Source organism: Alosa alosa, chromosome 17 (assembly GCF_017589495.1).
Source record: "Alosa alosa isolate M-15738 ecotype Scorff River chromosome 17, AALO_Geno_1.1, whole genome shotgun sequence".
NCBI lineage: Eukaryota > Metazoa > Chordata > Actinopteri > Clupeiformes > Clupeidae > Alosa > Alosa alosa.
In genome coordinates, this window is record NC_063205.1 from 5,435,051 (window position 1) to 5,448,218 (window position 13,168).

The window sequence follows — 13,168 nt, forward strand, 5'->3', positions numbered from 1 at the left end:
CACATCTGACACCCCGACATGCATCTGGGGGGAATGGCTGACTCGCTGCCAAAGACAAGCTGAAACATCAACAGCTGTGAACTATAATCAGAACAACCAATTACAGTCCACACTGGACTTAATAACAAAAGTAATAACAGCAACTGGAAGCTATCCATGGTTGTAAAGAGCAGATGAGAGTAGATGTAAACCAATGGGTGTGGTATCTGCTGTTTCAGGAAGTGAGCAGAGAATGAGTAAGTGAATATTATTATTATTATTTGGGGGCAGCCGTGGCCTACTGGTTAGCACTTCGGACCTGTAACCGGAGGGCTGCCGGTTTGAACCCCGACCAGTAGGCACGGCTGAAGTGCCCTTGAGCAAGGCACCTAACCCCTCACTGCTCCCCGAGCGCCGCTGTCGGTGCAGGCAGCTCACTGCACCGGGATTAGTGTGTGCTTCACCTCACTGTGTGTACACTGTGTGCTGTGTGTCTTTCACTAATTCACGGATTGGGATAAATGCAGAGACCAAATTTCCCTCACGGGATCAAAAAAGTATATATACTTAATACTTATACTTATTAACTGGTATCAGTTTTGGTGGATTGGATATTGCTAATACAAATTATTTGACTTTTCTAACACCCTATTTTTAGCTTCACATCAGTAATTCATAATTTTCACATTGACAAAAGGCCTATGCAAAATCATCTGTTTTTTGAATAGTGAATTGTATGGGTTGCCCTAGAAATGTTTTTCATATAACACTAATGTAGTTCATGCTGATTATTTTAAATCACGTTTTGACTTCTCGTGATGGAGAGACATGAAGTGCAGATGTTTTCCATTTTTGCAACTATCTTCAGATCGTCTGATCTGTAGATCCATGGAATGGAAAGAGAGGATGTTCACCAAACATCTGATTTGCTGAAATTGAATACAGAGAAAGGGGACAGTTGTGTTTTGCTTTCCTCCTCTCTGCCTCCAAACAGTAGAGTTCAGATGTGTAACTAGACACAGCACATGATGCATTCTTTGCAAGCCCATGTCATCATGAGCTCACCATCATAAGGGCAATCAGAGGTTCAGAGCCTGTATTCTTCTCTATAATCTATAACTATTTGGTGATCACTTCTTGTAATGGTAATAATAATAAAGATGTGCCTTTGACATAAATTGGCAAAAACTCTTGCTGCAGGTGTCCTTTGAATATTCTGTCTCAAATGGGAGGCACACATTTCTGGATAATATCTGGGGAGGGACACCTTGTTCTAAACTAAAGCTACCAAAACATGTTTGTGTCATTAAAACAGAGCAACATATTGCATATTTTGTTGAAGGATTGGCTAAAGTATAATGATGAGTTTAAAGCTTTTTTGGCAACATAAGTTTGGCACGCTCTTTCTCTAGTTTGATCACAGAGTCATTTCCTCTGCAGTCATTTCTGTAGGGACGATGAGGGATGAACCCACAGCTAGGAGCCACCAGCTCTCTGCTGCCAGCCATTGGACGTGAGGGGCCGAGCGCCAGGCATGACTTCACTCCTGATCCTGATGCCCACACGTCTCGGTCATGTTGGGCTTGGTGCTTTTAGAGTCCCACTGGCACTCTGCTTAACAGGACATCCCTCATCCATGGTTCATGACATGGGTTCTCCCACATGACGGCTGCTGGCTCACTGCAGTCCTCAGTCATTGGAGGAGCACACAAACTCCATCACTAGAGTCTCTCTGCTTCTTTGTTTAATTCTGCAGCTGGTGAAGGATTTGCACCACTCAAATCAGGCCAACCATTGCTAACACATGGATTTAAAATATGACTGATAATTCATGCTTAAAATTGAGACATTTTTCAAGGATAAATATGTGTTAATCAGGTATTTTGCAGTATAAGAGCTTACCATGCATACGAGCTTAGAGCAGAAAAGCTGAACTAGTACATAAATAAATACTTCCCAAACCATATATGGCCTAAGGGAGGAATTAAATTACATTCTGACATTCTATAAAATCATGAACTGTCCATCTAAGGGCTGAAAGGCTGGCATTCCACAAACCCCTAAATCATAACCCCCAAATTACAATATCTTCTGATCTTTCAGTGTCTTCAAATACATTTCCTGAGGGCAACTGATGTGTCAGCCAGATGGATTTGCAGCTTAAGTCACCCAGTGTGAACCCTCTGTGCCAACTGGAGGGGTGCCTACCGACACAGAAACACCAAAAGGGATTCAGAATATACAGAATATACAAAATACAGGAAAAAATGATGGCTAACTTTCATTAAGCCCTGTCATTAATCATACTTTTTGTTTGACAGCAACACTGAAAGCATGGGAGAACAGAGCGGGTAATGAATGGGTGGTTCTCTGAACTGCTGGACTATGATCTGAAGCCCAGTCAAAACAGCTTTGTTGTGGGATGTAGGAGTTGATGCTGAGGCTAGATGGAGGAGATCCTGTGATATGTCAAGCTTCCAGTATTTAGGACACAGCAAATGTGCAAAATGGGGCAGGTGCTTCATACACCCACAGGTTTTTGTTTTATTTTCGAAAAGACTGGCTTCCTCACCTTTGAAGAAAACAGAATTTCATCACTGTTTCCATATTTACACTTAAAAGAAGCATGGCTTTCTTGCCACATCTCAAAGAAAACAGTTCCAGCTATTTATACTGCTCGGCTGCCAGGCTCCAGGTACAGTGATTTAAGAAGCAGGGGACTTTTTTGCTTTGTAATTAAAACCAGATGCCCGCTCCACAACCTCTCGGCCTAATTAAGACTTTAAAACACATGGAAAATAGCCTTTGCCTGTACGTGTGCTAGCTCATGTGTAAAGGTGTTATTCTATTGGTCTGTATGCAAAGCTATGGGCATTTAGCCATCAGCTTGCAGTTGAAACTACTTGCAGTTGTTTCCTTGAAATAAAGAACATAATTATTTGGCAGTGGAACTTGCAAGGGGGTCAAATGGCACTTATTTATCAAGACAACAGACAAACAGAACGTGCTGAAAAAAGATTTGAATTGTCATCGGCTGGAAGGGACACACAGGAAAATGGCCGCGGTGTGTGTTTGGGAAGACATCAGGATGACATTAGCATTCCCCTAACAGACCCATGCAGTGAGCTCACCGTGGATGTTTTCCACATTTCAAACACAAACTGCTAAGTTTATGTGTACATGTCAGTCAGCTGTCCAGGGGCCGAGGGAGTGATTGATGCAAGATGTCAAACCAGGGAGAAATGAGCCCTGGAGATGAACAGCAGTAGCAAGGGGAGTTAGCATGCGGGCCAACACACTGCAATTACACCCAATCAGATGTGTGCTAATGCATGCCAATTGAATGTGTGTGTGTGAGAGTGTGTGCTGAATCACTGGGTTAGCAATGTCAAAATTAAGCTGCACTTAATTTCATTGATCATGTGTGATATATTGATCATAGTGCTTTCATACAGCAAAACTAGCAGCAATGTGAATATATAATCATACTTCAGTCTCCACTTTCACCTGTTTCTTGTGTAAAGATGTCTAGTCGATCAAAACATACAGCAAAATATTATAGGATTTAATAACTGTCCACTACTGACAAGTGTGTAAAAGCTTTACACAAGCTTAACAGGTCCAGATCATGCTGGGTCTGGACTCATAATACTGTGAGACAAGCTGTCTTCATCTGTCCCTCTGATGGCTGGACGTTGGGTCCTCAGGTTGTCCACTGGGGTGCCTGGAGTCCTGAAAGAGGTCCTAATCATCGATAAATAAATCCAGAAAAGTAACGCAGGAGTCTTTTCTCTGAGGGGTTCCCAGAACACAAAGTGGAGCACACCAGGTTCTCGCTGACTGTGCGGAGGATAAGTGGCCCTCTGGGGTAGACCCGATGGCCAGGGATGACTTTTCCAGATGCTTCCGTCCGGCAGAGAATCTGCGGTTAGGACCAGATGGGAGTTTCTCTTCTCTTTTCCTTTTTTAATCTCACTGCTCTGTGTCAGGCTCAGCATAGCGGGCCTCGGTGCTCATTACTGAAGGCAAGAGCGGCCAGGAAACTCCACTTTCTTCCTTCTCAGGGCTTGAGAAAAACACATGCAATGTCTGTGTGAGACTGTGCTGCATGTGGACACAATCAATGACATGGCGAAGAGACACAGAGAGGGAATGAGAAAGTGAGAGAGAGAGGGAATGAGAAAGAGAGAGAGAGGGAGTGAAAAAGAGAGAGAGAAAAAACAGCTGAAAATATAGACACAGAGTGGCCATCTTGCCAACCAAACACACTCGTGACAAACGAACGTGCTGCCCTGCAGAGACGTGTGTCTCACTAGCCTTCCGTATGACACACAGAGGACAAAGCAGTGGCGGCAGCTGGCAGAGGGACAGCGGCCATCATGGCCCGGGCCCCGGGCAGCCTGGGAACCTGGGAAAAGCTCCGAGGAGTTCCTGTGGGCCAATAAAAACAGTCCACCCACAGCACAGCACAGCAGAGCCGAGCAGCATGGAGCAGCCAGCCCCAACGGCCACTCACTGTTGACTCTGGCAGGAGCTGAGCAGAGGGGCCTGATCCTTGTTAGGTTCCAGTGGGGGGAAGAGAGGCTTAAGTGGGTGATGATGTTGGTCCGGCTGTGGGGCAGGCAGGAGCTCTCGGGCAGTTCTGTGAGTGTCTGAATGGTGTTCAAACATCCTGTTCAGTGACCAGGGGGACAGGGGAATACATAGTGATGCCCTACGAATAAAGCCGTCCTTGTTTGATGTCCAAACCTTTGAACTTAGCCGTGGAAAAACGCCACAACCTTCATTTGATTTAAAGTTGTATTTTGTGTTGTTTTATGGAAAATCATGATTGCCATAATGCTCAAGCAATCATTTGAAGGATGACTGATGCTGTGCTCTGTGGCTTTAGTACAGCACTCAGTATGAAGAGTTAGTGGTACTTAAAAAGAAAGCAAATAGCTGACCAGTATTCATGGACAGTCAACAATATGATATGAAATTTGTCTCTAATACTTGCTAGTCATATGATCTACATGCCTGTGGCAATCATTAAATCACTATCAATGCATTTATATGACAGGTCATTCATTTATAGATTTCAGCCTATTCAGAAGGCCTCGCCTACCCTCCCTGACTACCAAAATAAACATTTAGTGGATGTACCATCAGCACGTATTCAACATGACTTCCATAAGTGTATCAAAATGATGTGAAAACAAAACAAAACAACCTAGTCTGAGCACAAACTGAATTTGAGTATGCAGGGGGAAATACAGCTGGATTACTTGTACATTATGCAGCTGTCCAGCTCCTCCTAGTGGTGCTTTTTAATCATTGAGAAAGTGTCACAGTACTTTGCTTGTGTTAATTTTCCATCAGTCTCTGACTGAAGCTATTCATTTGAGTGTGTGCATCTTCTTGTCTAATCAGGAATAGAGGCAGCAATTAGAAGGCCAGCTAATGTTTTGACCTCATTCACTCATCTTATCAATGGCACTGAATTGACTATTATAATAGTATATAGTATAATTTGTATTTTAGTATATTAGTATATTCTTTATCTTCTACAGTCCTTATTGCTTAGTTGTGTTTTTTTATATTATATACTTTTAATTACTTTTTTTGCTGTTAGTGAATGTGTGTGTGTATGTTGTCTGCTACTGTGACCTTGAATTTCCCCTAGGGATCAATAAAGTATCTATCTATCTATCTATCTATCTATCTATCTATCTATCTATCTATCTATCTATCTATCTATCTATTCATGGCCCACTCCCCCGCATCACTGCACTCTCAATAAGTGAATATGCAAACTCTGTGGAATACCCACACCATGACATGCAACCTGAGAGGCCTACTCTGAAATCAGAACAATAACCTCATTCTAAAGGGGCACATCCTTCTTCATACACTCTATGGTCACATCAGCACCTCTATTTGTAGAGCACGTTTTCTAAGTGTTGTCTTACTGTCACAATTTGTCATTTGTCAATAGTTTTGCCCATCACACTGTAAATGTTAATTATAATACTGTATTTACCTAACCCTTCCATATCCACACACACATTTGGATCTTCCATTGAGCTCAGCAGGCCTCTGCAATATACATGTCCCTCCCCATATACATACCATACATACCATACACAAACACTTATCTGTGTCGCTGAAACTCATTGGAGAGGGGGGTCATATGTTTGTGCACATTTCACATGTTCTTCACTGGAGGAGTATGAAAAACCTGGGCTGCAAAATATGAATTTCAAATATTGTCACTATTTACATTTATGACACTATAAAAGATACAGGACAACAAATAAATGTAAACAAAATGCATACAATTCAAGAGAAACTACAACCAAAAACTTTGTAATGGATTTTTTTTCTGCCTAGCTGTGCAGCAGGTCTCTATTTCCCACTGATGAGCCAAAAATAGCTCGGAGCAGCAGACCTAAGTCTATTCTGAGCCACCTCTCGCTAGCCAGCTAAGGTCCCCATAGCCTTGGGACAGAGTGGTCTGACTCAGCACATCGACCAGTACACTGCAACGCAGGCAGGATGCGCTCTGCTGCAGCGCCTCTGCCGTCACTAAACCAGATAGTGATGCGACAGTAATCAGTGTTGTGTGCGCCCTGGAGTGCCACGGTGCCACTGACAGTGTAGCTTTAAAATATCAATACTACAAACCATGAAATTGATATTAGCATCTGTGAGGGGGCTAAGGGCACCTTTGCTTGGTTTAAAGATTAAGAAACATTTTGTACTGCAGGCCTACATTGAAATACAGTGAGTTTCCGAATGCATCAATGTTGGTTGTGTAGTAGCATGACCTTGTCTGACCAAACTGCCCTTGAGTTTCGCCATCATTGGTATGCAAAAGGAGAAGTCAAGTCTGATGAGTCATAGTTAGCTTTACACTTATTGAAGGGGATGTGGTCTTCATCTGAGGCTTTGACAGCACACAAGGAGAGGGGTGTGTTTATAACACAAGAACAAGAGGTTTGACAGTTTCATCCTTAAAAAAGACATGCAGAATTTACATCTGAAACAGAGCTGTCTTTTCACATCATGACTGCATAGTCACACAGTGGCATCTTCACTGAATGTAAAAATGAATTAAAGAAGACAGGCCTGTGTTAACTATTGCCCTACGTGACAGCAGCACACATTTACAGTGAATAAGTAGGCTAAGGCAAATAAGTACACATAAAAATAGATACTATTCTAATACCATACTATACTATAAGATAGGCTACTATTCTAATACCATACTATACTATAAGATAGGCTACTATTCTAATACCATACTATACTATAAGATAGGCTACTTTGAGATCTGACATAAGCTATCACTCAGTTTTCTTGTCTGTGTGAAAAAGTAACTTACTTTTACATATTATGAAAAGAGGTGGAAACCACTTTCTGGCAACTGACATCGGCTATCATACAAGCACAGGCTAAAGCCTACCAAACAAATGAAGTGCTGTAAATATTGTTGATGACATTGCCTTTTTATCCATGTTTGAATATCCCTTAGCAACGGCAATGTCCCAGGTATGTGCATATGCCTCCTTCCTGATCACTTGTGGTCACCTCCCATTCTTTGTTATGAATTGGCAGTCTTTCACACACACCTTCAAAACCTGTTTGACCAGAGAGATCGTCACAGATAAGGCAGGTGTATACGTGTGTGAGTGGGTGGGGCATGAAGACAGTTTCTAAACTGAGGCCAATCTCCGTCAACTGTGGACGGGAAAATGACTTAAAACTTGTGCCGTTTGTTTCTGAATCAGTCGCATACTTAAAATAGTCCTAGTGGTCTACAAGTCAGGTTTAGGTGTGCCTGCAGCTGTCGCCGTCATAACTCACACCGCGCCGCCACCATCCTTGTCAGGCGACGTCACTGATCTCATCATTGCTTCACAACGAGCGGACAACGAGCAGGAAACCGAGCAGTTGAAAAGTTTCATTTTCAGAGGCTCTTTTCTATTGCATTTCTAGGTGTGTTCGACACTGACCACCGAGAAATATTTCTTTTAATTCACCCTGATAGCTTACCGGTCGCAACAAAACGACATGCTTCAGTGTCTTTCGGGAAGCGCATGTATGAGGCTGATACAAGGTAATAAAACGACGTGGTGTTTTGTGTGCCTTGTAGTGAGCTATGTATTATACCTGATATTCGGAGCTTTAATATTCTCTTCTGTGGAATTACCGTATGAGGATGACCTGAAAAGGGACCTCCTATCATTCAAACAGCAGTTTCTTCAGGACAATACCTGCTTATCTGACGATCGTTTAGAAGAGTTTCTTGCGAGAGTGCTTGAGGCAAACAATTACGGAGTGTCTGTGCTAAACAACGCATCCGCAAACAGGAACTGGGATTTTACCTCTTCGCTATTTTTCGCAAGCACTGTTCTCTCCACCACAGGTAAGCTGTGCCACCACCTAACCAGAGAGCAACCTTTTTACTTTACTCTAATTCTATTGACGTCTCTTTTGATGGTTCAGGTTCAAATTCAGGTGATAATCTGAAAACGATCAAAGATATAGGCCTGCTCTATCTATCTGTAAATGTGAGGCATTTAGTCTGATCAACATATTAATGAAACATGGAAATCCAGCCAGGGATACACCTGATGGGAATACTATGGAGTTCATGCGTAACTTGAAATATTTAGCCCAATAACTTGGTTCAGGAGAAAACAGGGCCTACCTGTATCTATCAACTATTGCTTGTAGGCCTAAAGTAGACACCATAATTACCAAACCTATGTCCGATTAAAAAACCAAACAAACAAAAAACATGTACATCCACAAACAAAATAGCCTATTGAGAGATGGCCTCTCCCAAATCAAGTCTCACCTCAAAGGTTTCACCTAACGCGCAAGTGAAACGAGACACCAAGCTGCATCGCACCAGAGGTCACATAACAAAGAGTTGATTTCCGTTCGTGCCTTTCCTCTCAGAAAAATACACTACTGTAGCTGTTTTGTGTTCATCTTAAAACCTGTAAGAGATCTTAAAACCTATAATAGACCACAGAAATATTCTGACAAAACGAAAGTAGCCTATAGTGTTTGCTTCAGAGACAAATAAGGATAGTCTACTGATTTAACATAAATACAGCTTAAACCTTAAGTTATTCTCATATTTTGAGACTGATGACCAATTTGGATGAAAACAAAAACATATGATAAATATAGTAATAGTATTATAATATAATAATACATGATAAAACTTCAGAAAGCATAGGCTTCCTATTGTCCATACTGAAAATTCACACTGAAATTCTCATGCACCTCCTCTTCAGTGATCTGATTCTGAGGGTGAGGTGTAGTATAGCGTGTTTGAAGGCTAAACCTGTGGGCAGTGTTGCTATAATTCCTCTTGGCCTTACGTAACGTAATCCACACCATGTAGGGCAGAGATCAGGAGAGGATTTCACTAATCACAGGTAGCATGTCTTTGACAATGAACTATACAGACACTTCATCAATGCCATCCCTTATCAGCAGTTCAAAAGTAAATGTTCCACCATTATTCTCATAAACAAATGTATGACGAGCAAGAAGCCCAAATAGTATATATTATATTTTGGCAAAGGTAGGTCCAGCCATAGGCCTATCTTAGGGTAACATACACCCTGATAAACTCTCCTGTGTACATGGTGTTGTTGTTCATCCCAAAATAACAAACATGACAGCTGTCATGGAAAATGAGTTTCTGAAAATAATGTTTTGTTGGGGACAAACTTATTAAGATGCTATCACAATATAATTTGGTGATTCTCAATACATTGCATCTATAATGCATCAGATTTGTCACTGAAGGAGATAATAAATACCCAGAAATAGGCAAAAGAGAGAAATGATTTATCTATACTACTGCATTATGGTTTAAGTTCCACAGAATTTCACAATTTAGATGAAATAACATACATCAAAATGCATTGTGTAAGCGACTCTGGAAAACCAAAGAGGTTAGGTAAATCAGATAGCTTTGTCTTGTGTCAATATTTGGTAATGATAACGTATTGTGAGCAGGAATATTCCCAGTCAGATAAGCATGTGTGTTTGTGTGCTATACTCTGCAGGCTATGGACACTCGGTGCCACTATCCGATGGAGGAAAAGCCTTCTGCATCATCTACTCTGTCCTCGGGATCCCCTTCACCCTCCTCTTCCTCACGGCGGTGGTCCAGAGGATCATGGTCTACGTCACACGGCGGCCTGTTAACTACCTGCACAGGCGGCTGGGGCTGTCGAAGCCTCTGGTGGCTGGAGTTCACGCCACTCTGCTGGCCCTGATCACGGCCTCGTGCTTCTTCCTCATTCCTGCCATAATCTTCTCGGCGCTCGAGGACGATTGGAACTTCCTGGAGTCTTTCTACTTCTGCTTCATCTCGCTGAGCACCATTGGCCTTGGGGACTACGTCCCGGGGGAGGGCTACAACCAGCGCTTCCGTCAGCTCTACAAAGTGGGCATCACAGGTGAGGTTTGGGAATGCACCTCATACAGACGTTTTAAAAAAAATATATTTTAAAATATTTTAAGCACAAACATTGAAGAGACAGGCAGAGGACTGTGGGTTGCAATTAGCTGAATTTGACAAAAGGTGTATGAGATAACAATATAGCAGACTGTACCTTTAAGTGTGTACAGAGACGAGATATTTAGAAACCACAAGCTGCAAATAATTATGAATGTGCAAGAGCAGTGGAAGGACAAGTGCTGCGGATGTGTGGGCAGAAATACTCATATCATCTGACTTAGCATATCCGCCCCCTGCAGTATACAACTTTGAAACAAAATCTCTCACTCTCCATCTCTCTCTCTCTCTCTCTCTCTCTCTCTCTCTCTTTCTTTCACACACACACACAAACACACACACACACTCTCTCACACACACACACACACATACACTAACAATCCGACAAACAACTTTTGACACATATCGTTGTTGTCTCCTTTACAGCTTATTTGCTCCTGGGCCTGATTGCAATGCTTGTAGTGCTGGAGACCTTCTGTGAGCTGCAGCATCTGAAAACCTTGAGGAAAATGTTCTACGTGAAGCAGGAGAAGAAGGAGGACGAGTTGACCATTGTGGATCATGACCATCTGTCCTTCACCACAGTATGTGAACAGACAACCCCTGTGGCAGATAATAGGGGAGATCCCTTTACAGATGACGCCTCTATGGCTGAAGCTTCACCAGTCACTCCCAGCGACAGCATTGTAATTAGATGAGACCAATTCCTTGTTTGATCAGACCTGTAGTCATCAGAGAAATTTAGACTTGAAAATATTTTTAATCTACTGTCTATACGTGTTATAGTCTATCTTGATGGTATGCCAGGGTCTTTACTAGGTTGTGCATGCGATTGGTGAAGTATTTTTATTTTTTATTTTTATAAGTAATCATTAGACTGGTGTATTTTTTAAGTTACTGTTGTGCCATGCCACTGCTGCATAAACTACTGTAAATTTGAATCAATGCTGTATTCCTTAAAAGGCATGGATGTTGTCAGTAGGTTTTTAATGTAGTCTGTCAACTTATTTGTTACAGTGTAACATGTATGGGCTGGTCCCTGATAGTTGTACATACAGTAATGTGTTGCCATAAACTGTAAATGGTGTCATGTCAGCTGTTCGGTGTCTTATGAGCAGTACAAACACTGGACAAGTGTACTTATTGCTAACCACATATTACTTACTTGAAAAAATAATGGTATTGTTAACAAAAACAGTCTCTTCTCTTGTCAATCTCTGTGCAAAAACACAAAAACACAAATGCAAGTGGTTACCAGATCCAAAAACACCAACAAAACATCATTCTTTACTGATACAGCTCTGCTCTTCATCCAAATGGCCAGGAGGGGGCACTGTTCACGACTGATATATTTTGCTTGTACTGTGATGCCATTAGGTGTCCAATGAACAGAAGGCAATAATCATGTTGTAGCCTATTTTTTACAGTCTATGGTTGAAGCATGAGATCATCAACATAAGATCAACAACATTCCATAATGGATTGTAAGGGACATGTCTAGGGACCTACTTAAAAACTGCAAGTAGAGTGAAAGTGCTTTATATCTGAATAGTGTCCTTAGTGTAGCACCTTCATTTATTTTCTGTATATAACATTCTTAGTCTGAAATCATATAAATCGACTCAGTGGTTACTGTTACAGTGTCTATGTTCCCTATGGTAGCGTTATGGCTTTATGATCAAAACAAATCATTGATCTCATTATTAACACTGAGAAGGAAAACAGATATTATTTGTGTTTAGACAGATTATTTCTATCTATTTGTCATGTAAGGAGCATGTCCTAGGGCTCTAAGTAAAATGTACTTTATTTATGTTTTACTGAGAATTTAAAATATATATTTTTTGTTTTGTTCTGTTCTGTTTTAAGCTGTATTTCTGCAACCAAAAAATTGAATGTGTCACTTAGACTCATGCTGGTGATGTTAGTCCAAAAATCACTTGACAAAATAATAAACAGAATATGCTATGTATTGTGTGTTTGTGGTCTGGCTTATGTAAAATTGGATACTTACATTAGTTCTCATGTTTACAAAGAAATTACGGTGTATTAACCAAGTTTTAACCAAGTTTATTAACTTAACGAATCAATAAATATAATACTATGATCTATTTAGGTCTTTGAGCAAGGCACCTAACCCCTCACTGCTCCCTGAGTGCAGCTGTAGCAGGCAGCTCACTGCGTAGGGATTAGTGTTTGCTTCACCACACTGTACTGTGTGTGTTTTTCACTAAATCAAAAGAGTATACTTACTTATCTCACCTCTTTGTATGATGTGAATTTGCTTGCAATGCCAGCTGTTCCCACTTCTGGATTTCACAGTGGTTTATGTTTAACATGTGTAATGTGGACTTTTGTTGTTCTACAATTCTTTTGGTCTGTCATGCTGTAATGAAACGGATGATAAAATGAACTATTTCAAATTACTTCTTCATGTATGAAGAGACTCTTTTCGTGAAATGGAATGTGCAATGTCATACAAATTGAAATCAAAGTGTAATATTGAAAGTTGATGCTGAAATCCACATGAAAGCACATTCTCCAATTGGAACAACTCTACATGCTTTATTAGAATAGCTTGTAAAGTGTCACATCAATGGTGAAAGTGCATACCCTTACCTAGGTAACAGAACACAAAGCCAACACTTCTGCTGATAT

At 41.2% G+C, this 13,168-nt stretch overlaps 1 protein-coding gene across 1 annotated transcript; it reads left to right on the top strand.

Moving 5' to 3' along the window:
• The first annotated feature begins 7,653 nt into the window (after positions 1 to 7,653).
• Positions 7,654 to 12,482, top strand: LOC125310256 (potassium channel subfamily K member 1-like). Its single transcript, XM_048267487.1, has 3 exons — positions 7,654 to 8,389; positions 10,056 to 10,451; positions 10,937 to 12,482. The coding sequence occupies exons 1-3, from the start codon at positions 8,035 to 8,037 to the stop codon at positions 11,206 to 11,208; spliced, it is 1,023 nt and encodes a 340-aa protein (XP_048123444.1). The 5' UTR covers positions 7,654 to 8,034; the 3' UTR covers positions 11,209 to 12,482.
• Positions 12,483 to 13,168: the final 686 nt, after the last annotated feature.